The sequence below is a fragment of the Lepisma saccharinum genome, chromosome 20, assembly GCF_977018435.1.
Source record: "Lepisma saccharinum chromosome 20, izLepSacc3.1, whole genome shotgun sequence".
Taxonomy (NCBI): Eukaryota; Metazoa; Arthropoda; class Insecta; order Zygentoma; family Lepismatidae; genus Lepisma; species Lepisma saccharinum.
The window spans coordinates 44,359,678-44,383,939 of NC_139248.1; the positions used below are offsets into that span (position 1 = coordinate 44,359,678).

Here is a 24,262-nt window from a genome sequence, read left to right on the forward strand (position 1 = left end):
TGAAAACAAATTCAATTAGCTGGCTGTATGTGAATGCAAAGGTGAAATTACATTATAAAATTATAATGATTAACAAGAAATTAATTTTAACTTACCAAGCATATGCATGTAAATGTTAATTTGGGACACACACAGAAAATTTATGGAGTAGCTATCACATCATACACCATATTACTATTACCTGCTTGGTCAAAACACAGGGAATATCTGGATAATACATTGTAGTACAATGCATGCTTGATTTTTTTTAATGTCTAACATTATAGACATTGCATTATGCAGTTTCTAACCCACAGAACAATATCACATAATGAAAACTATACAAAAACTTATTCAATACCAAAACTACAGCCAAGTATATAAAAATAATTATTAATTAATTATTTTAGCAGAAAAAAAAACCTGTTGTGTGTGTTCACATAATCTTTTATACGTATGTATATAAATTAAATCTCAGGCACAAGTAATGTTCTGTTTTAATAGTTTCAGGTCCACTGTATTTCTTTCTGAAATAACATGGACAATTTACTTAATGTGGATGTTAAGGGTTCAAAGTGTTAGTCTACAGCTTATGCAATGTTAATATGCCTTACCCTACTCAGTCTGAGGTACATACTTTTCATCCAATTTCTCTATTGCATCAGCCATCGCAGCATTCTTACTCTCCAACTTGCTGATTAATTCTGTTTTGTGTTTTAAAGAACTCTCACATTCCTGTAAATGCAACATAGGGGATACTCAGCAATTTTTCCATTGCTACTACATTTAAAAACTTCACTTTTAAAATAGAGGTAAACTTTGTTTTATGGCAGATCTTCCTTTGCTTGTGTATCTTACATGGAAATTGACTCCTATTATGGCCTGAGTAAAGCTCTTACATTAATAATTTTCTAGCATTATCTTAGTAATTTTTACATGTTTTCTTGCCATGTACTTCTCAAATAAGTCTCACATTTCTCTATGCAATTGTCAATTATCATAATTGCTGCTTTGAACAGTTGAACTGATTTGCAAGCCTTCAGGCACTTACTTTTAAGAATAAATGAACACTCACATATGATCTAATGCATTCAAGGTTTACTCTCTCAATACTGACGATGCTAGTATTACACAAATTAAATCCAGTCATTAATATTTAAGGCGTATGAGTATTCTTTGGTCCTAAATCTATATTAATTAGTTAAATTTCTTATATATATTATGAAAACATTTCATTTTTAGATTTAAAAAGGATGAACAATTTTTTGCAGTCTAAATCAAGCCATTATGACGACATTTCTGCAAAGTTTATTATGACACAAATCTAATATCCAATATATTTTCCTACTTCTTTTTAGTTTTTACCTCTATTTTAGCTTATTATATACTTGATCATTTACAAGAACAGTTTTACATAAAGGTTCAGAAACAAAATCCATGCAAACTTAACACATTATTCTTTATATGAGTCAAACATATTAATTTGAAATTCCTATTATAGCAAGGTAACAAAAATACTTTTTGGAATTAAAAAACACTCAACTCTCTTGCAAGTTGTGTATTTTTTTTTTCAAATGAAAACATTTGGGGTAATATCAAAATAGGAAACATACACAAACATATTGATTATTTTCTCCTCACATTACATAAGGAAATATAGATACGACCATGAGTTCCACAACAAATGAAATGTTCCAATTTATTTTTTGATACATCAACAGTGACACCAACTTACCTCTTTATCTTCCTAAAGAACAAATTAGCTAAAAAACATGTCTCCTGTTCTGTAACTTAATATTATCTACACTTGTTTCCCTATGCGAACAAGTTGTACAATTACCAAATAAATATAGTGCCAAGTGAAAAATCTTGAGTAAAATTACTAATTAGATTTTAAAATATGCACGTGTAACAATGTGCATTATTAACTTCCTTTCACAGTATCCTGACTTGCATTCTTATAGGCATGGGAAATTTTATGAGTGACTCTACACAAACATACTACTATTCTATGATCTGAAGGTTTCAAACTAAAAACAGATCAAAATATGTACCAACACTTTAAGAATTAACACGATGGTTCCTGCTAATTCTTAGAGTGGTGATCTTTTGATTGTGCCTGGAATTTTTCAGCATCTTTTAACAAATGGTTATATTTCTCTAAGTTGTTCAGGATTTGCCCAATCTGGTTAGTCTTAGCCTGCAGACGGCTGACCATCTCGCCTTTTTGAGTCAATTCTAGCTCACACTCCTATAAATGAACAAAATAATTTATAGTGAATTAAGGATTCAGAAACACTAGCAACAATATTACCACTTCCTGTTAAAGTAGCACATCATTTTCATAAAAAGAAAATACATTTTGATCTCACGGCAACAATGAAAGGGATTATGATAAAAATTCTGTACACAATATATTCACTCTCAGCCAGTTTCAAACTATAGCATTGACAACATTAAAAAATATGTCTAATAAAAAAATTATGATGGTTTTAATTGATTTATTTTATTTTGCTTTCTATCAGTATTTGGCTAATTGCGAGGATGAATGGTGGAAAGATGAAATTGATGAAACAACAACCACATACATGGACAGGACATAGTGATACTGACTCTGAGTGAAGATGTCAGAGCTTTGTTAGTTGGCAAGAATGCAGTCCACGGTGTACTATATCGAAAAGACATTACACCCCTTAGAAATAAAGTATTTTTTTTCTTTCTTTTTCTTAGTAATGTGGACAGAAGAGAATAAATTTTAAATCTTACTGGACATATGGCCTTTGAAAAAACAAAACAAGAGCAAATCTATATCATCCACAGAGAATATAGTAAGATTCGACAGAGGGTAAAAAGCCTTTTGGAACTAGTGTTGGACTGGCATGCTGGACAAAATTTTTGTGTATGTTCCAGAAAATACATTTAGCACCTTTTATTCCTACAAGGTCGCTTGGTGTGAATATTTTAGTGTTTTGATGTTATAAGCTATCAAAGTTTGGGTCGTGCAACTTTTGAAGCAATGTAGAAAAACTTCAAATAACAATACAGATAGTGGCAATCACCTTGTTGCCACACAATTTAAGAAGTGACACAGTATAATTATGAAAGCAATCATTAAGCATGTTTACATCATTCGTTGCTTGTCAAGAAAACTTCCAACAGTTTTGATACCAGTGCAATATCAAATCCGGGACCCCTTGATTACAAGGTGATGACATTATCACTATGCCATTGGGGAGGCACAACATTTTTACTTGTGGTACAACTGATGATTATTCGGTATTTTGTTGAAATGTTACAAAGAGCAGTTCAAAATGTTAAAATGAGTATAAATGTTGGTGCATGCATGGTTGCCTAATTTCAGATAATGATGTTTCTGGATTTTAGGTTATGATGTACTGATTTTCATCGTATAATCATTGCAATAGGATGCAACCATTATTTGAAGCTTTTTTTAAAGCTATGTGCTGCTATTACCAGTACTTAAAAATCATTTATTACTAAACTGTCTTTGGTGCAAGATTAGGATGCACGGAATACTCATGAATGCACAATAAAATTGAATAGTCCAAATCGATGCACATCATTTCTTTGTGACAGTTAAGTGAACATTTTTCTGGTCTGAAAAAGTTAACACATTAGTTATTATTGATTTGTGCATTATAGTCGAAATATTACACAAAATTAACTACAGTATTGCAAAGTATGGACTTACAAAATGTAATCTTCTGTGTTTGAAGATTCTGCACTGCTATCATTGATTTCATTATCTGTGACAATTGCGCGATGAAAGATTAACAAACCAATTTTCGGACTGAAAAAACAGGGTGCAATGATTATGTGGTGAAATATGGTGGTTAGCTCTTTCATTCTTACCTTCTATCATCGTAATTTTCAATGTATTGCTCAGATGATCTACATATGCTCTAAATCTTTAGATTTATCAACATAGAAACAATATCTCCTCCACACATCAACCATGCCCAGTGTATTTTCCAAAGCTTTTAAAATTATCTCACTGATTTCATTGGTCTGCAAAAATTAACTTTTTTTCTTTCACAAGAACAAAATTAACTGAATCTAAAAGTATTTTTTATGCTGAATGCGAATACATTTTTAGATTTTTTCCCATCAGGCAGGGTTCTTGTGTGACAGACTTATGAATTTTTATGAAATAAGTACTTAACGTAAGAAAGAAATATGGCATTCTGGCTCACTAAAACATTGAAGATAATGATTTGTGGACATATTTTGCATTTGAGATATCCCTCTTCTTGATCCAGCAGTAAGGCAGCATATGGTGACTATATTTGTCTTGGTGCCCTTTTTTCATTGTAGAAATCTGTTGGTGGAAACACTCCCCATGCTCATCTCTGAGAGCCAGAAGATTTTCTTTGTGGGAATTTATGAAGTGAATTTTTAAAGACATGCTGCATGTAATAGCTTTGTATGAACTCACAAGATCAGTCACTATATCACAATAGTTTTCTGTTTTATGACTTCCAAGAAAATTGCAACATCAATTTTTGAACAACTGCCAGGCTACTTTGTCCAGTGGATTTAACAGTTCCTCAAAATGTTCCTCAGCCATTAGTGATCTTATTTCTGGCCATATAAATATTCGTTCTTTCACTTTTGCATCATTCATGTTGAGAATATAAGATTTCAAGTACATATGATGCAGAAGAGTTTTTATCCATTGCTTTCACAAAATTATTCAAGACTTTCTGCAATGAAGGAAATATATTTTTTCAGGATTCACTAAGGGGGTTTGGCACATTTTCCCACCCAGGAATGAAAGATTTACGTTTAGGCCAGAATTTTCTAATGTAGTGAGACTTCTCATCTCTGCTGTCGTATTCAGACAAGATAACAAGAAGACAACAAGACAACATCAAAATTTAGTGTACGTATCCAAGTTGCAAACCAAGCATTAAGGCAATCACTTTTAAGTCTTCACAGATATTCCAGTTATATTTTCTATATTAGGTTTTTCCAGAAATAAAAATCATATTTTCACATGTCCCCACTATCCACTTCCCTTTCCTCTGCTTTCAAAACTACTGAACACGTCAGAACATGCATAAACCTACACAGACTTGATTTCCTGATTTCAGCATTAACACAACAACTATACATTTTGAAAAGAAACACTACATATAAGTTAAATACAAGTTAAAGTATCCCATGGCAGGCCATAAACAATGCTACAATTCAATTTCAAAAAGTAGCTGTCACAGAAAAACTGTGCCTGATGGAAAAATTCTAATTACATATTTCAATTCAGAGGAAAGAAATACACTAGACCTGCAATTTAGTTTTCTTGTGAAAAAAATCATATTGACCAGTGTTTCAAGAGCAGTCCTTCAAAATATATGCCTGCTGTCTAAATTAGAGGTTAAAATATCTAGTTTTGGGAAGTTGGTGTGGTCAGAACATTGATGATTTACTGCTCCACTTTGGCCACTGATTCTCACCAAGAATGTACTACAGCTAAATATCTTCATTATCTAATGCTTAAGTGATGCCCTAAATTGCTACAATATCAGAAGAATTTGACATTCCTGAAAAGCAGGAGAAAATCGTCCCAATTGTAAATTGTAGTCCCTGTGCTCCTCTTAAATCATACATTATATTACAAAGTTATGATTAATACCACACTGGTTAGCATAATGATTTCTTTCCAAAGATGCACTATGGGGTAGCACTTGATGCAGGTTTGTAAAAATAATGAATAACTTAGTTGTCAAAGTTGAACAACTACTTAGAAAACAGGTAGCACATGTTCAACCCAGAAGGGTATTTGAATAGTAAATTAGTTTTGTGCAATGGGCCTTCAAACATTGTTTTCTACTTTATATTCCATATACATGCAAGCTCCTGAAAAATAGATAATCAGGATTCCTTTGTATGCCTATTAATCACATTGAAACTGGTGTTATTTCATCTGAAACAGCATTCAAACCCATCCGAGATCAAAATTATTTTAATTTCTACAAACTGTCATGAATCAGAACTTGATTACACTAATTCTTCTTTGTAGCTAATCAGTGGTGATTTATTTATACTAGTTTTTGGACTTTTAACCACTGTTATTTTTTAAAGAGATTTACTATGTTTTGGAGGCTGAAACTGCCTCCGTCTTCAGGGTAGCGTGTGGTCTGTTAGATCATATAAATGGTTGCCTTGGAGGATTATTCTTGGTGGCCTAGGCTCCACCGCGTCTGTCGGTCACAAGGACCTCTATATACAAAAAGTTGCCAGGTAGGATTATCAGTGGCTCAGGCTCCACTTTGTCAGATGACCACGTCAAGGTCATGATCAAGGCTTCGTGTGGCACCGTTAGGTTTCCACCTTGATCTCCGGGGCACTGGACCACCCCGGATTGCATGTTGACGTAAAGCGGGGTTGGTGTGCAATGTGTATGAATAGTCTATAGAGACTATGTGTGTGGAGGGATAGTATCCGAATTGTGTACCCTGGTCCCATTGTTGTTTGTGATTTTTGTAGTTTGTATTTTTGTACAATTTGTTCACTGTTTTTTACTGTTTTTTTAGTGTTTATGTTGTGTTCTGTGTGTAAATGTATGACATCTGGATGCGTTGGTGTAGTACTGCCATCTATTGTTTTTTGAAAAAGTTTCTGACTAATGGTGTCCATATTGGTCTGATCTCTAGGCTGGGTTGGCTGATCGGTTCTGTTCTTGTTGTCATATGCGATGCTTCCTTGAATTTTCTGCTGTACCCATTTTCTTCCCTGTTTATTATCTGTGTTTTATCCCATTGTATTCTGTGGCTGTTTTCCCAGGCGTGGGTCGCTAGTTTGGATCTTTCAAAGTATCCCAGCCTGAGGTTTGTTTTGTGTTCCCCACCCTCGCTTCAAGTGTTCTGCATGTTTCCCCAATGTATTCCCTCCCACATTCACATGGGATGCTGTAGATTACGTTTTTTGTTTTTATATCGGGTGTGTTGGGTCTAGTGTGGACCAGGTTGAATCGGAGTGTGTTCCTGGAGTGGAATGTAGTTCTGGTGTTATATTTATTGGTTATTTTTTTGATTCTTTCTGATATTCCTTTTATGTGTGGTGTGTGGATCGTGGCCAGTGGTTTATCTTTTGGAAGTGGGTCTGTTGTTTCTTCTGTCCATATTATGGGGTTTATTATTTTGTGTGGGTAGTTATTGGTTTTGAGATCTTTGTAGAGTGATTTCTTTTCATTGGTAAGGTTCTGTTCGGTTTTACATATGGTTTTTGCTCGGTGCACGAGTGTTTTTACTATGCCGGTTTTTATGGACTTGGGGTAGTTGGAGAGGAAGTTTAGATATTGTCCTGTATGGGTCAGTTTTCTGTACACTTTTGTGGAAAGGGTGTGGTCTTGCCATGTAACTAGTACATCTAGAAAGGGTATAGTTCTGTTTTTCTCCACTTCCAAACATTTATATGACCTAACAGACCACACGCTACCCTGAAGACGGAGGCAGATTCAGCCTCCGAAACGTAGGTAAATCTCTTTAAAAAATAACAGTGGTTAAAAGTCCAAAAACTAGTATGATTACACTAAGTATGTGCAAATTATATGTTTACTAACTTGTTGCAAACACACTGTCCAAATCTTGGGATAGCTTTTACTTACCTGAAGTTTCCTGTACATTTCCAAGTTAATGAGTTTGATGTCATCTAGCTGCCTCCGTAAAGATACAATTGTATCTTGTTTTTCGTGGATATCCTTCTCCAGTAACTTCATCGCAACTTCCATTTCAGCTTTCAAGCTCACCTACAAGGGGTAAAATTTATACATGTTCAGTTTCATTACATAAACTAAGCAGTCTGCAGTGGTGAGATGTGAAAATAAACATGCATTGCATAAAACCACAAGCGAAAAATGACAACACACGTATTGTCCACATTCTTGTCAACTTCGCCCCAGTATTATCAAGGCAAAAAACAGAGGCTAAAAACTAGATAAACAATATAACACGAAATGGATGGGATATGAGGATTTTACAACTAAACAGGCAACCTGCTAAGCACATCTGTGTAAACAATACAGCAGTTTTTGAGTGGAGTTGTTCAACATAAGGATATTTCCTTCTCTCTATTCAAGATTTTTGTCTTGCAAACGTCTACAAGAGGTGGATGAAAAGTCAACCACAATTTGTAGTAGGGATGGGGCGATACAAAATTTTGGCTGATACCGATAAAATACTGATATAAAATTTACCACAGGGTCATTCCATGCCAAATCAACAAAAAAAAGTGTCATTTCTGACCCGACCATCTAGGATTTTTCTGAAACTCTACTATTTGGTAGTCTTCATAAAGATATGAAATCCTGAGAAATTGTAGCTTCCTGTGTGGCGTAGTTATGGAGTTTTGGGGCTCAAAAATACAAAAAATTGTCGATTTTTAGTTTGCGCTCGAGACTTTCATCGATAATTGCTCTTACCCTAATTGACGTAGAGAGCTGGTTATAGTCTTGTTTGAAAGGACATGAAATAAGCTTTCCAACGGTGTATCACATCACTATATTTAGAATAAAATCTTTTCAAGGTTTGATCTTTTTTGACCACTTTGACCTTTGTACCTTGAACTTTTGAAGATGCATATCTGCGATTTCCTTGGAACTGAAATATATTGTTAACACAAGGTTACGCTATAACATAACCAAATTTGAAGTTGGGACGATTATGGGATAATTAAAGAAAAACAATTTAATTAGTATAAGTGTATTTTTTCAGCCGGTCATTTCTAGTGGGAGTTTGCAACACTGTTGATATTTATTTTTAAGAATAATATGGTTATCTACAGTAGTGAAAAATGGACAAGAATGTTTGTTTCCTGAGAAATAACTTACATGCACCATAGTTCACAGGTTGTTCTTCAGTATTCATTCAGTCTTTGAATGGCAAGCTGGTTTTCGTCCGTTGTTAAAGTGTACATACTTCTTGTAGCAGTGGAAGGATCTACTTTTCTTAGAACATTGCACGTTGGGACCCAACAAATGTCCAGTTGAACAAAATGTTTTTGTTTAATTATCCCATAATCGTCCCTACTTCAAATTTGGTTATGTTATAGTGTAACCTTGAGTTAACAATATATTTCAGTTCCAAGGAAATCGCAGATATGAATCTTCAAAAGTTCAAGGTACAACGGTCAAAGTGGATGACTTTGAAAAGATTTTATTCTAAATATAGTGATGTGATACACCGTTGGAAAGCGTATTTCATGTCCTTTCAAACAAGACTACAACCAGCTCTCTACGTCAATTAGGGTAAGAGCAATTATCCATGAAAGTCTTGAGCGCAGACTAAAAATCGACAATTTTTTGTATTTTCGAGCCCCCAAAACTCCATAACTACGCCACACAGGAAGCTAAAATTTCTCAGGATTTCATATCTTCTTGAAGACTACCAAATAGTAGAGTTTCAGAAAATTCTGAGATGGTCGGGTTGTGAACTTTGTTGATTTAGCGTGGAATGACCTTTATTTTAATGATCTGATATAAAATTCCAAATGGTTCTTGAAGAACCTGAATGGATCACTGACCTCCTAAATAAATGTGTGCTTCGAGGTGACTCCAGTGCAAATAAGTTGTATACTTAGACATTTAATTTTTTAAAAAGTAGGGCATGGAGATTATTCATAAAAACTATAACAAAATGGCAGAATTTTGCATTAAATTATAAGATTCTTCTTTGTAGCTGATTATTGGTGATTCATTCATTTTGAGTTTTCTTTTACTTTTAACCACCATATTAAATCTTTACCTACGTTTCGAAGACTGATTCTGTATCCATCCTCAGGGTAGTGTGTTATATCTCGACCTCGAATTTTAGGTTTTTAACCTATTCTTTTCCTTTACAGGTATGTAAGAAATAATAAGTTATGTCAGCATTTCATTAAAAAATGTAACAACTGATAAAGTTTTATGGTGCCTAAAAAACTACTTTGCTTGATAGAACCTATTTTAGGTTTATGCACCTAAATCAAGCCTTTTTTTTAGGTTTTTATATATTTTTAAAGGTTTTACAGGATTTTTATGTCACATAGAATCATTTGCTTTGTTTCGTCACGAAAAATTCCATGACGAACGTGTTTGAAACGTACTCTATCTCGATTTCCCTTCGTCGAAGTCCATGGTGATTTTTCAAAACTGTAAACAAAGCAAAATGTCTGGTGCCACTATTACCTGTACAATCCAAACTGGTCTGATCTGTGTGGTCTTGCTCACTTTCGAGTCACTTCGGTGCTTTGTGGCATTCACGCCTTGCAAACTAACATTTTAACATTGAAGTTTGCACCACTGACTATGTTTTTGTTGAAAGATATTTTCAGCATATAATATGATCCTCACAGACAAAATTGCGAAGTTTAACGGTGGATAAAATGAAAAAAGATGATTGCCTAACTATACGGCGAAGAGTGGATTTTAATAGCAAATTTCCAATGGTAAGTTCTGCCATCGCATCACCGTAGGGTTAGGGAACAAACATAATGTTGTGCAAGGTAGTGCATATTTCAGGATAGGAACCTAAATGCACACTTTTTAGAACTTAAGAATCCGAGGTCTAGTTACATCTAACAAATCATTTGTTCAGTCCCTGGAAGAAATGTGTCTATATGTGGAGTATAAAATCTGTTGCCTTGGAGGATTACGTTCAGTGGCCAAGGCTCCACCTCATCTGGTAGTCACGCCAAGACCGGTTTTTATGTGTAAAGTGCCATGGACGATTATATTGTGGTGGTCCAGTATCCATCTTGTCGGAAGGTTAAGGGTTGATAATGTTAGTAATCAACCAGATTTTTTTTTTTTTTAGTTAATCTCCTTCAGTGCTGCTTATGTGCAACTGTCAGACCCTGAATTGTTGTGGGCATACAGTTCTCCCAGTGCGTGTGCTACACTGATCCTCGTTTGTATGCTGCCTAGGGCTGAGCCGATACCACTTTGAACCGATACCGATGCCGATACTTGCGTAACATCCCAGCTCGATATCGTGTATAATCTTGCACAAACTTCTACAGGGTAGAATGCTACGCTTGCATAATTCTAAATTTAAAATATAACCACCGCCTACACCATGCCCTGGTCAACTGTAGATATCCCTCCATCCTGGTCATGAAACAAATATCGCAAGCTGCCTCACACACTACTACCACCAAGAAACCTGCTGCCACCAACCCACCTGCACTCATCAACCAATATCATCCCCACCTCAACAAAATCAGGCACACACTACACTCTCTTCTTCCCATTCTCTACAGTGATCCTCAAACCAAAAACATATTTCCCGACAAGCCCAGAGTGGTTTTCAAACGCCACAACCTCCAAAACATCCTGGTCCACAACACCCCTTCACCACACAACCAACACCCCCTTCCAACAAATGCAACCGCCCTAGGTGCAAAACCTGCCACACACCCTCCAGGTGCACACGGCCACTGGCAAATTTACCCTCCATCCCAAAGGGACCTGCCACGCCTCAAACCTGATATACATCCTCACCTGCAACATCTGTGGTGATTTTTACCTAGGGGAAACATCAACGACCCTCAACCTCAGCATCAATAACCACCGCTCCTTCACCCACAACCTGGACTTCACTGTCGCCGTCCACACCAACCACCACAACATCCCTTTCCACGACTGCTTCCGGGTAGCGATCATAGATCTCCTACCCCAACCAGCCAACGCCTCTGTGCGCAAAAGATGGGAGAGGGCCTATATATCGGCCATGAGTGCAACCACTCCACCTGGCCTGAACAAGGCCACCCAGTAATGCCCGCCCCTCCCAAGCCATCCCATTACTCCCACCCTCTCTCCCAACCCATCTCTCACACACAGAGTTTCCGACGAGCCTGGTGACGAAACAGTGTTTCTTTCGTTCTACGCACCACTTCTTCTTCAACGGGGACCTGGCAACTCTGCAGGGCCCCAACTTCCGGTTCCGTCTCTTTCTCCTCACACCGATGATGCTACGAAGTTAGCGAAAGTTTTGAATTTTTCCACTGTCCGGTGAGTGTAGCCCTTTTGGCCATCCTTGCTTTTTCCATACACACGTGTGTGTGTGTTTGTGTGTGTGTATATATATATATATATATATATATATATATATATATATATATATATATATATATATATATATACTGGGTGATTTTTTTAACCTGAATCAATTGAATATCTTGAAAATAAATTATCCTACAAAAAAAAAGTTCCAAATAAAAAGTTGATAGTTTGGAGGGGGAAGTTTAGTGGTGCAACAAAAGAACACCCCTCCCCTCTTGTAGGTGGGGCAACTTTGAAATTTCAAATGGAAACCCCTATTTTTTATTACAGATTCCGATTTTACGGAAAAAAAATACATAAGTTTTGTCTGAAACATTTTCTTCGATTTGTGATAGATGGTGCTATAATCGACAAATTTTCATTTCTTGAATGTTTACACTTTAAAACCAATGAATTTCATTTCGCAATTCATTTAAATTCAAAAAATAAAACATTCTCGTGCATGAACTTTGTACTAATTCTTGACAAATCTTTTGAGATTTCATTAAGCTGGTAATTCGCCTATTTACAACATTCAAAAGTTAGATTCGATATTTTTTTTTATTGTTGTGTCAAAGATGCTTAACAAAGCTACAACAGGAAAAAAATAAAACAATGTCAAGAAACAGTTCCTTTTTAGACTTTTCCTGTTAAATCATTGTTTTTCATTGTTCTTTAGATCACAAGAATGCTCCGAGCGATTAATTTGACTAAGCTGTTGATACTTTTTAATATCAATGGATGTATTAACTGTAGAAGAGAAAATTGAAATGGTTCTCGTGTATGGGGAATCTGGCAGGAATCTCCGTCAAGCTGTCATTGTTTATGTTCAGCATTTTACAGACAGGGTGCGTTCTTTCGCTTCGTTTCAACGTACAGTCAATCAATTTACTACTGAAGGAAGTGTTAAACCTAAACAAAGAACCCGTCGAAGAACAGTTACTGGAGAAGAAAAAGAAATTAATGTGTTAGCTGCTGTGGCCCATGATCCTCATGTCAGCTCACGAGAAGTAGCTCGAAATTCCGGATTGTCCCAGAGCAGTGTTTTGAAGATTTTACAGCATCATAAATATCATCCATATCATGTGTAATTGCATCAAGAACTTCATGGCGATGATTTTCAAAATCGAGTGACGTTTTGTCAGTGGGCACGTGAACAAATACAAATAAACCCAAATTTATTTCGTCTGGTATTGTTCTCTGATGAGTCATCTTTTACCAACCACGGAACGGTCAATCGGCATAATATGCATTACTGGAGTGTCGAAAATCCGCACTGGCTGCGCCAAGTTGAGCATCAGCATCCATGAACTGTAAATGTGTGGTGTGGAATTATTGATGACAAACTCATCGGTCCCTACTTCATTGATGGAAATTTGAATGGTCAACAGTACCGCGACATTCTTCAAAATGAACTGCCAATATTACTAGAAGACATTCTTCAAAATGAACTGCCAATATTACTAGAAGATCTTAACCTGGAACTGAGACAGAACATGTGGTTTCAGCAGCACGTGAAGTACTCGACCGTGACTTCAATGGCCGATGGATCGGCAGAGCTGGTCCTGTAATTTGGCCTGCCAGATCACCAGATCTTTCTTCACCAGATTTCTTTTTGTGGGGCTACCTAAAAGATAAAGTGTATCGAGAATTGCCAACTACTCGTGAAAATATGATAGAGCGAATCCAAAACGCTTGTGCCATAATTGAACCAGAGGTACTTTTGAGTTGTGTACATTCATTCGAAGCGCGGATCAATAAATGTATTGAAGTTGAAGGTCACCATTTTGAACACTTAATGTAATTGAGAAGTGAATGTAGTTTACTAGACATCGAGATATCTAGAGCTAAAAATTGTCGAGTAATTTTGTATTTTCAAAATAAATTTATTAGTTTTACAACAATTTCAAGTCCTGGAACAAAAATGTTTTATTTTTTGAATTTAAATGAATTGCGAAATAAAATACATTGGTTTTAAAGTGTAAACATTCAAGAAATGAAAATTTGTCGATTATAACGTTAAAAGTTATGTATTTTTTTCCGTAAAATCCGAATCTGTAATAAAAAATAGGGGTTTCTATTTGAAATTTCAAAGTTGCCCCCCCCACCTACAAGAGGGGGAGGGGTGTTCTTTTGTTGCACCACTAAACTTCCCCCCTCCAAACTATCAACTTTTTATTTGGAACATTTTTCTGTAGGATGATTTTTTTTTTCAAGATATTCAAATGATTCAGGTTAAAAAAATCACCCAGTATATTATATATATATATATATATATATATATATATATATATATATATATATATACACACACACTGCTCTCCATAAATTAAGCAACAAATGGTGAACATCCAATAGAATCAAACACAAGGCCGGAGGGTGTACATATTTTATTTGTAACGAAAGTGACCGTTGTCTGACACTAATAAAGGATATGATCCCTAATGCATTCGTTGCTTTCTTTCAGCGTGCCCACCACTCTTCTTCTCTTTTCTCCAACTGTTTTCTCTTTTACCTCACATTTTCTTGTTGTTGCTTAATTTCTGGAGGGCAGTGTATATATATATACAAGGGTTGGATAAAAAGTAATGGCAACACTGGTATAATTGGTACTTGACTGTATTGGCAGAGGAGCAGGTGTTACAATCCTTCAAAGTAATCGCCCCTCATCTCTACGACCTTCTGTCACACGTATGGAGGGCGTCGTACACTGTCAGCGCGTCCATCTCTGTCGATGTCCCGCAGTGACCGCCCTATAGCACGTATGATGGCTTCGCGTGTGTCGTAGTGCTTCCGCCCAGTGGTTCCTTCATTTTGACAAAACGGTCGTAATCACACGGTCTCATACCGGTGAAAACGGCGGATGTTCCAGTACCTCCCACTACCAGTTATGCAGGAGCGCCGTCACATTGTTTGCAGTGTGACACCTTGCATTGTCAAGCAGGATGATGGGACACCGTGCCGTCGCTTCCTTCTTAATGCGAGACGAAGGTGGTGTTGCAAGAAGGTGCAGAAGTAGGCAGCATTGACCGTCTGCCTGAGAGACGTTGTTCTTCTTGCCTAAACATATTGTTAGGGCGCTTACACTCTCGTCCTCTGCTTCAGAGCACTGCTGTTTTTGACTGAATAACATACAATCGCTCCCACTCACTATACTTCCTCGTCTGACATTCCTTTATCAGCCACGAAACGCTTGTGGCGCTGTGACTCACCCCTTTCACGGGACAGCAGTGTTGCCATTACTTTTTATCCAACCCTTGTGTGTGTGTGTGTGTGTGTGTGTGTATATATATATATATATAACTTTTTTCGAAATGTTAAGGTGGCTAGTGCGGAAAAGTGGCCATTTGTGATCAAAAACACGTCTGATTTTTTTCAGATTTTTTGGAGGTCATTTAGGTGGAGCGCATCGATCTTGAAGTTTTGATGTGATTTGGTTATGCAACACGCACAACAATTTCACAAAAATGTCATTATTTGGCTATTTCATGTGTTTTTTTCTGCATTATGGTCATTTATTGTTTTGTTTATGGCAAATATGTTACATTCGTGCCTTAGGGGTGGTTTCCTATGCTGTTTACGTATGCTTTTGGTCAAAAATTGTCAATTTGAGGCTAAAAACTCCATATTTTTCTATTGATGGTTTCCAATTGGTTTCGACTGTGTTTTATTCCAAGGTTTTCCGATATAAAAGACTAAATAAACTATTTTGGCTTTCAAATTGCTAACAGTTCCTCAATTACTGTCCAGCGCTTCGCTTATTTTCATAGCTTATTATGCTTTGAAAATAACCTAGAGGGTTTAAACCAGGAGGTGGCTGGACTGCGAGCTCCACCCACCCAAATGATGTTGGCAAACATAATTTTACTAAGGGGCAGGCCAAGATTTTCTTCTAGTTTTCTCCTTGAACTTTATAGTCACTTTTTGTTCGAAATGTCGGCATATGTTCTCTAGATTCCAATTTCGCTTTGATGTAGCCATCACGTGCGCTGGCGCCGAAAACGGAAGAAGCAGCCTCTGTGATAATTTTCACAAGTCACTCCACTCCTTGTGTGTGGCAGGGGAAGTCTTGAATTTCCGCTATATTTTTGTTTTTATTGTAGTCATCTACTTCTTCATTTGTAATATTATTGGCCAACGTAGGCTCGTGGAGGGAGCATGAAGCCCAATCAACCATGTCATTGTATTGGTCTGCATTAAAATTGATGGTTGGTAAAACAAAAGTGCGAATTCTTTTGCCTTTTTTTCAATCCTCTTGCTTTCTTAATTCTTTGCCAACCAAAACTTCTTATTTCTGGGCTTTGGTCGGTTATTAAAGCCAGCAGGAGATTTTCAGGATGGGCCAAGAATGCGTTTTGTTGAATGACCCTATTAATCAGATCTCTCAAGTGGTGTGGGAGAAATCGGGACAAGTGGATCAAATTCCAGAGGTGTTGGGCTCCGTCAGTTATCGATAGTTTCTTCTTGATCCCAAACCACACCGGTGCGTACACTTTCATTATGTAGTATGTGGAATCATTTGTATCTTTTGGAGAGCTTATGAAACGAGGAAGTTTTTCCTTAATTTTTACGCTAAGTGTGTTACCATTTTTTTGAGTAATCCTCTTCGATTTAAACGATAATTTCCAAATTTCTTCATGACGTTAGTTCCAATGACTGTTTCTTTATGTGGGTATGGGAATTTTGGGCATGAATTTTTTTTCCCAGTAGTCACTCATTCGTCAGCTGTTAGCAACATGTCGATTAAGTGCCCAGGGTGTAGTAGTTTTTTCACAATTAGTAGTTTTTTGGTCGCAAGTCGGAATATGTCACGAAAATCTACAAACTGCAATAACTCGAAACCCATTGATTTCCGACCCCCGGTGCATAGGGTCAAATTTGTTGCAAATGTGCTCTAGTATTACCCCTTTCCAGGAATAGATCGAATTACCAATCACCTTGTAACTAACTCTCTAGCCTTCTTAAACACTTATCACCTTGTATATATATATATATAGGGTGACCTGTAATTAGATGTATTCCCTGATAGGGGTTAACGTAGAGGCAATTTGCAATAAATTTGACCATATGATACCCTGTCCGAAAATTAGTAGTTTTTGAGATAAACAAATTTCTATTGTTTTTTTTAAATGATAATTTTCCACATAAAAAGATGAATTGAGGAAAAACAGCTCATTGTATAGCACATATTTCAGCGTTTTCTGATAACTAAAAAATAAGTGGTTGGTTGGAAAAACGTTTGTCCCAAATAACCATCACATGTAAGTAACAGGTGGGTCTAAACTTACAAGTGATGAGAAAAAAATGCACTCTTAGTTTACTTGGCAACATACTAATAACAAAAATGGTATGACACGAAGCATACAAATTACTTAAATTACTTCCTTGTGTCATCAGCTATCCAACAAGGTACAAATGTTGCTAACATTCACATTTGTGTACAAGAAATAATACTTCATTCATCTTCATGTGAATGGAATCAATGAACAATACAATTAAAGAACATTACACATCTTGCTCAAAGTGGGCACCTCCGTTACGAATGCAGGCACGCAGGTTTTTACGTACATTTGTTATCTTAACTCGTGATGTGATGGTGTCCTTGATGTGTTGACCAGCTGTTAAGATCCTCTCCCTGAGCTCTTCTTGCGAGTTTACCAGTGTCTTGTAAATTAAGTCTTTCATGTGACTCCAAATATAAAAGTCGCAAGGTGTCAAATTGATCAGGGGATCGAACTGGGCAGCCATCATGCTGGTAAATCAGGTCACGTCTTGTAGCTAGAGGCACATCCTCCAACAACATTGCCATCCTGTTCCTCAAAAAATGTTCATACGTGATACCATTTAAGATTTGGGGAAGGAAAAATGGCTCGATCAAATGATTGTTGATGACGCCCATCCATCTGCACTTTTGGCTAATCAGAAAGATGAGGATGATTGATGAAATTGATGAAGGGATACTCACAAAGAACACCCATGCCCTGGCCAGGATTCAAACCCAGGACCCCTGGTGTCGTAGTAGACTCTGCCACGGAGGTGCACGAAAGTAAGAATCTATCTCACCATATTTTAATTATTCTATCTGACATAGAAATCATACACACATTGTACATTTTTTTTGTGAACAGTGCACAATCTGTCCCAACTGGCTGCTGACCTTGTGAGTTATCTACGTATCTGCTAATCATTTTTAGGAGTGTGAAAAGACTGAAATGGCTGTTACTCACTGCACTTGATGGACAAGCATTAATACAGGTAAGCATGCAAGACATGCATGTGAATTACTGTTAAATATCTGTCAAGTGTGAGTATTTCTGTGAGTTAATTTCAGCATCACTACCAACATAGAGAACACTTACTGAAAATTTTGGACCAAATAGATCAGCACTGCGGGGATGTGATAATAATCAGTCGCTGTCTACTGGCAAAATAACCTAGAGATATCTGAATACATTACTTAACGAGTAATGTACTTTGTACAATTTACATTCACACACAGCATAATGTGGAAGTGGCCCCCAACATTTACCAAAAGTAGAAGAAACTAGCACATACTGGACTAGAAGGACAAATAAAAGTGGTGATGGATATAAATGGATAATAAGGTGCCAACTGCACATTTCTTGAGATCAACCTGTGGTTATTGTGATTAGGTATAAATAAGCTTACCAGACAAAAAATTAGTAACCTGTACCTAATATCATGTAACACAGCCAGGATAAGAGCTGCAATTCACTGTGGCATGGACTGGACAAGGCTCTGGATGTAGGAGACATCAATGATCAACCACTCTTGCTTCAAAGAATTGCGCAGGTCGGTCAGATTGTATGGATGTTATCCATGATGTTAGATGCGTTGTTCAAGGTGGTCCCACAAATTTATAATTGGATTCAAATCTGGAGATTTTGCAGGTCAGTCCAGATGTGTGAATGCTCCTGACTGTTCATCAAGCCAATCAGTCACAGTTGCAGCCCAGTGAACATGGAAATTGTCATCCTGGAAGACAGGGATGGGAATATTCCATTTCTTGTTAAAATGAAGAACAAACAGCAAAACCTGGTGTCCAGCAGCACGTGATGTGGGCATGTTGGTTCAGATTGGCTGTCATTTCAACCAAAGGACCCATTTTCACATAATTAAAACACAACCAGAACGTCACCATTCTCCTGGATGGCTTCCTGAGGTTTACAATTAACACGATGCCAAGCACCATTCACATACAGGTAAAAAAACATGAATTGTCTGACCAGACAACACGTTTCCAGTCCTCCACAATCCACTGTTTGTCTCTCGTCGCCCACTGTAACCAGGTAACTTTGTGAGCAGAGGTGAACAAAGGCCTTTTGTGTGTCTCTCTGTTTCATATGTTCATGCTATGCAGTTCCCTGCGGAGTGTTCATTCAGAAACGGGTTTGGAAGAATAGGCATTGACATCTTGCTGTGTTTCCTGCATTAAACGAAGTGATTTTTAGCTACAATCCATGAAACACACAGGCGGTTCCGGTCCATCAGTATCATCTTTCAGTCACAACTGTGATGAGAATTTCCTGTAGACCGGGATTGTCACCACTGTTGGTAGATCCGTATGACCGTAGGTGTCGATACTCCTGCAAATTCTGCTACTTTCTTCACAGCAGCGGCATATACTCTGGGTCATCTAGATAATCGCAGATGACCCGGCTGTATTTTTTTTTTTTAAAAAATATATATATATACACATTTCTTCGCAATATTCTTCCAAACCAATTTTGATGCATACATTTCTTTGCTTCCAGCACGCGAATGCTTCTAACCGTTTGCCGCTGAATGTCCGGGAACCTTTCTCCAGCCGGTGGAATGACTTCAGGGAATCTCACCCTGACATCATTCCTCCCTCTTCCCTTACAACCCTTAGCGAGGAGGGAGGAGAGAGAAAGAGGGAGGAAACACTGCTTCTCAGGTGCGGTGATTCCGTGGCCAGGGAAAGCTCCTTCTTGTGAGAGTCCACTGGTCGCACTCTCAACCTTCAGAGCCTTTCCGTTCCCTCCGCTGAACTAGGGAAAACATACCCGGTAGAGTGCGAAGAACAGGAAAATTGAATAACATGGGCAAACCAAGTCTACGCTAATTTTCACTTTACATTTGCTTCTGTCTTGCTGATTTCTGTTACTTGAACATAAATTTATCAAAAGGTAAAAGCTTAAATATTGAAGATGAAGCAAACTAAATTAAAATTCAAAGCTTAAGCAATTAAAGCACCTATATGCTGATTCCCCCATCCTTGTATTCACAAAAATAGTGATTGTTTCTCCTCTCTAATCTTCAAAAGCAGCGAGAATACTTCTTTCACGGAACTGAATATTTTTTAAAGGGATAGATATCAAAAATAAATTATATATATATATATATATATATTAGTTAATTTAAGTTGCTATATTCCGCCTCTTTAGATTAATAGTGATGAAGATGAACGAATTAAACATACAACGAAAAAAAACACATCAGGCACGTAGCCAGGTGGAGGACTCGGGGGGCTGAAACCCCCCCTCCCCGAAATCCTACAAATATCTTATTTAAAAAGTGTATAGTGGTAATTAATTTTACTTCATTAGCAGGATTAAACACCTTGCATAATACGTTGTAATAATCTGAGATTCATCTTCAGGACTTCTTCTAATCCCACTGTTTCAACTTTATGTGGCGGCTGCTAATAAGGGATGATCCCCATCCCAAAAAAAAATTCGGGCTCTGGCCTGCAATGATTCGAAATTTTAAAACCTGTCATTTCGAGCTCGGAAAGGGATTTTTTTTTATCATTCATAGGGAATTTCATTCTCAGCCAGGAACACAACAACAGAAGTTTGGCGCGTGAAACTGAATGCGTGTAGTCGTTGGCTTCGTGCTGTGCTTCGTGTTTATTATTTATTTAGGTGTTAGTGTTTGTCGTGATAGTGCTGTGTTAAAGGGTAATGGATGTGATACAAGATATGCTGGTGAAACCTTTTGGAACAAGATCTTTTCAGGAGAAGTTGCAAATTGTTAATACAGGCAGGTCAGTGTCATCGCTTGAACTTATTTCTACGCACAAAGACAAAAATCGGGAATATGCAAGGCATTTTCGCAAGCAAATTATGACAAAACACCATGGTTGACAGAAAGTATAAGTGTTAATAAGCTTTGCTTTTTTATTGGCTGTGCTTACTTTTTGGGGCTAAAAAGAATGTATGGACGCATGGCCGATACTGTAATCTTTGCAACACTTGTGTCAAACATGAAAAATCCAAAAGTCACATAACTTCATTTGTTAAGCTGCAATCTTTCGCACAGACACGTATTGACGTGCCAACTGGACAAACAGCATGCTTTGGATGTGGTACAGCACAAGTAATCGGGTCCTGGAGTAAGTTGAATTTTGCACTTAAATTAATATTGCGGGTTTTTATTTCACTAGTGCACGTCTTTCATTTTATATTTCACAGGTTGTTTTTTTATAACTTTATAATACTGTCTTGTTTTATTATTTGAAATTCTACACGTATATTAAACTGCAATAACGAGAATTAACTGATTGTGGTCGTAGCAATAAAACAAACATTCCGACACAATATTCCTAAATCCAATATGGATCCTGACATAAATTGCACAGAAACTTTTGGAGTTTGAGGATCAAGGGTCGGAGATTACTCACTCTTTAGAACCAGCATATGCCACTGCTTCACAGGATGACCTTTGCACGCTCAAATGCAATCACCCCTTTTTGCCACTCAATAACACCTACAATGCATCCCAACTTACACACAGCGGAGACAGGCACTGCGCTCACTATACACCTCTGCACAATCTAAGTATCCCGTCACAAAATCCCCAGGTATTTATCTCCCACTCCTTCTCATTCAATGCCATCTGCTGGTGCCTTTTGTTACGACCACCTTCAACACACCAGGTGACTTTTTTTGTCCAGTGAACATATATTAATACTCTTAAAGTATCTCACTAACTTACATCTCATTTGCAAGAATATATAAATACATTTGTCAAAGTTTTCTACATAAGGCACAGTTGAAATATTAAGTCAATGTTTTTTTTTTTTAATGTATCAAGAAACATACCTGTAATTCTAATTCCTTTTCCACTTCTTGTCTCAGTCTTTTCTCGTTCTCAAGCTGCTGCTTCATTTCTTCAATTTCATTATTAGCGGAGCCTTTTTTCGAGCTGGATGTTTCTCCTCCACCCTAGAGAAGAATACCATACGTCACAAACATGAAATGGTTCAAAATTAAAATTTCAGTAAAAAGGTCACTGTAGTATTAAAAGATTTCCAGCCTTCCAAAGTCTCATTCATTACTAACATATCATCATTTCCACCCAAGTTAGTAAATATATTACATACAAACAGAAACATGGACGCTAGCTGAGTAAGAATAACCACACTGTAGTCTACTCAAGGAATAACAATTCCACTATTTATAGAAGTTTGAAGAAATAAGTTTTTGGTCAAATTTCATAGACACATGAAGAACCTTCAATATCAAAATTCCTTGACCAACTAAACAAATTCAGTGCCACCCCATTCACCTAGCCTCACTCACCAAATCATCCTTCCGGATGTGAATGTCTATATTGAGGAAGCACATCCTTCACCTATACTGAGGCTAGGATAATGCAGTTGTCAATTTTTTATAATGTTTATCCATGCCAATTTCTGTTTCACTTTGACATGATATAATTCACTGAAAGGATTAACCTGGCACGACTCCTGCCAAAACCTTCTCTGTCATCTGCAAGGTATTGTTGCCATTGATTTCGGCAAAAGCAAACAAATGTGGTGACGGGCCATGTTGCAAATAGTTGTTTGGGAGTGCAAGCACAGACCTCGTCTATGACAATGTGGCAACTGACTCAGATTCCCCATGCAAAGGTAACTGTGACACCTGGTAGGCAGAGGACAAAGCATGTGCTGTCTCCAAGGCTTCTGCCAATGGATGCCTGGGAAAGTTGGCTAGCAGATGGAAATGTATGGTTTAGCACCAACTGTGCCAGTTTAAACCTTCTAGCTTCTAGATATATCCCAACTGTTGAATTCTTCTTGTTTTCGAATAACATTTCAGTGTCAAATATATTAACCTGTGCAAAACCAGTATTACACCACACAGCCAGTCACGAAAACCCAAAACTGCTCCTCCCCCACGGCGAGCTGAGGAAAGAGAGGTCTGTGTGCCGGATGGTTGTAGGAGGGGGAGAAAACTAAGCATTATGCTTATGGGAGTATTGATTGATTGATTTGGTGTTTTAAGTCCACTTTACGCACAGTAAGGCTAATCAGGACTGGACCTACAGTTTAAAGTGGGATCCGAACCAATATGTGCCTCCACCGGGTATTGAACCCAAGACACCTTGATTACAAGGTGACGATGCTACCACTGTGCCATCTTATGGGAGTATTATTTTACTTGTTCTCTCGGGAATATCAAACTTCCAATGGTGTAGTAAAACACATCAGCAGGAACAGGACAGGTTGAAGATTTTGCTTGTGTACGGAAAAGTCAAAACTTCCATTTGATTAGCCATAACTTGAAGTTGAAGTTGAATACATGGAACTAAGTAATAAAGACCAGTTTTGGCATGTGCTTGCTTTGTTCTCTAGCTTTCACCACATCATGTGGCTTCCTCAGGAGATTGGAAAAGAATAGTCAAGGTTTAAGACATGGGAAGGTAAGTTAAGGTTAAAAAGACGATAAAAAGATAAAAGACAGCACAGTGCCCTGTCACTCCATCCTACTCCATGTCTGGTTGGCAACTGACTGTTCTATCCAATATGGCTGCCTGACTGACACGAAGTAAAGATAGATGTCTGCACTTCCTATTGGTCATTCATACTCTCTTGCCCTATGTTTTGCTTTTTTTCAGTAACAGTGCCCATTTTAAAGATATCGAAATAAATGCATACCTGGTGCGAAACTGTAACTCTTCACCTTAAATAAGGTAAAGTGAGCCAGAAGAGTGCAAGCGATTTTTGTCAGATGTCGCATCTGATAAATGTTGTACACAACAAAAAATGTCCTAAGGGGACATCCATGAAACACCAGATTCATAAGAGTGCAATGCATGCAATTTTTGTTGAATTCCGCAGAATGGCAAATGTCGGATTGCTATGTTTGACAAAAATTGCATGCATAAACAGAGCCTAAATGTTTGTCAGATGAAATGTACCACATCAGAGAAAAAAGTTTGATGTATAAGGTTCTGTTTATGCATGTAATTTTGGTT

General features: G+C 37.3%; 1 protein-coding gene across 2 annotated transcripts in view; it reads right to left on the minus strand.

The window, feature by feature from the left end:
- Nucleotides 1–24,262, minus strand: part of LOC146003259 (RUN and FYVE domain-containing protein 2) — a 134,317-nt gene that overhangs the window by 39,835 nt on the left and 70,220 nt on the right. For both annotated transcript variants that reach the window (XM_083141444.1, XM_083141443.1), the window contains exons 7-9: nucleotides 22,105–22,227; nucleotides 7,607–7,747; nucleotides 617–714 (exon numbers count right to left, since the gene is read on the minus strand). In XM_083141444.1, coding sequence (XP_082997570.1) covers nucleotides 617–714; nucleotides 7,607–7,747; nucleotides 22,105–22,227 — 362 coding nt within the window. The remainder of the gene's footprint in view (nucleotides 1–616; nucleotides 715–7,606; nucleotides 7,748–22,104; nucleotides 22,228–24,262) is intronic.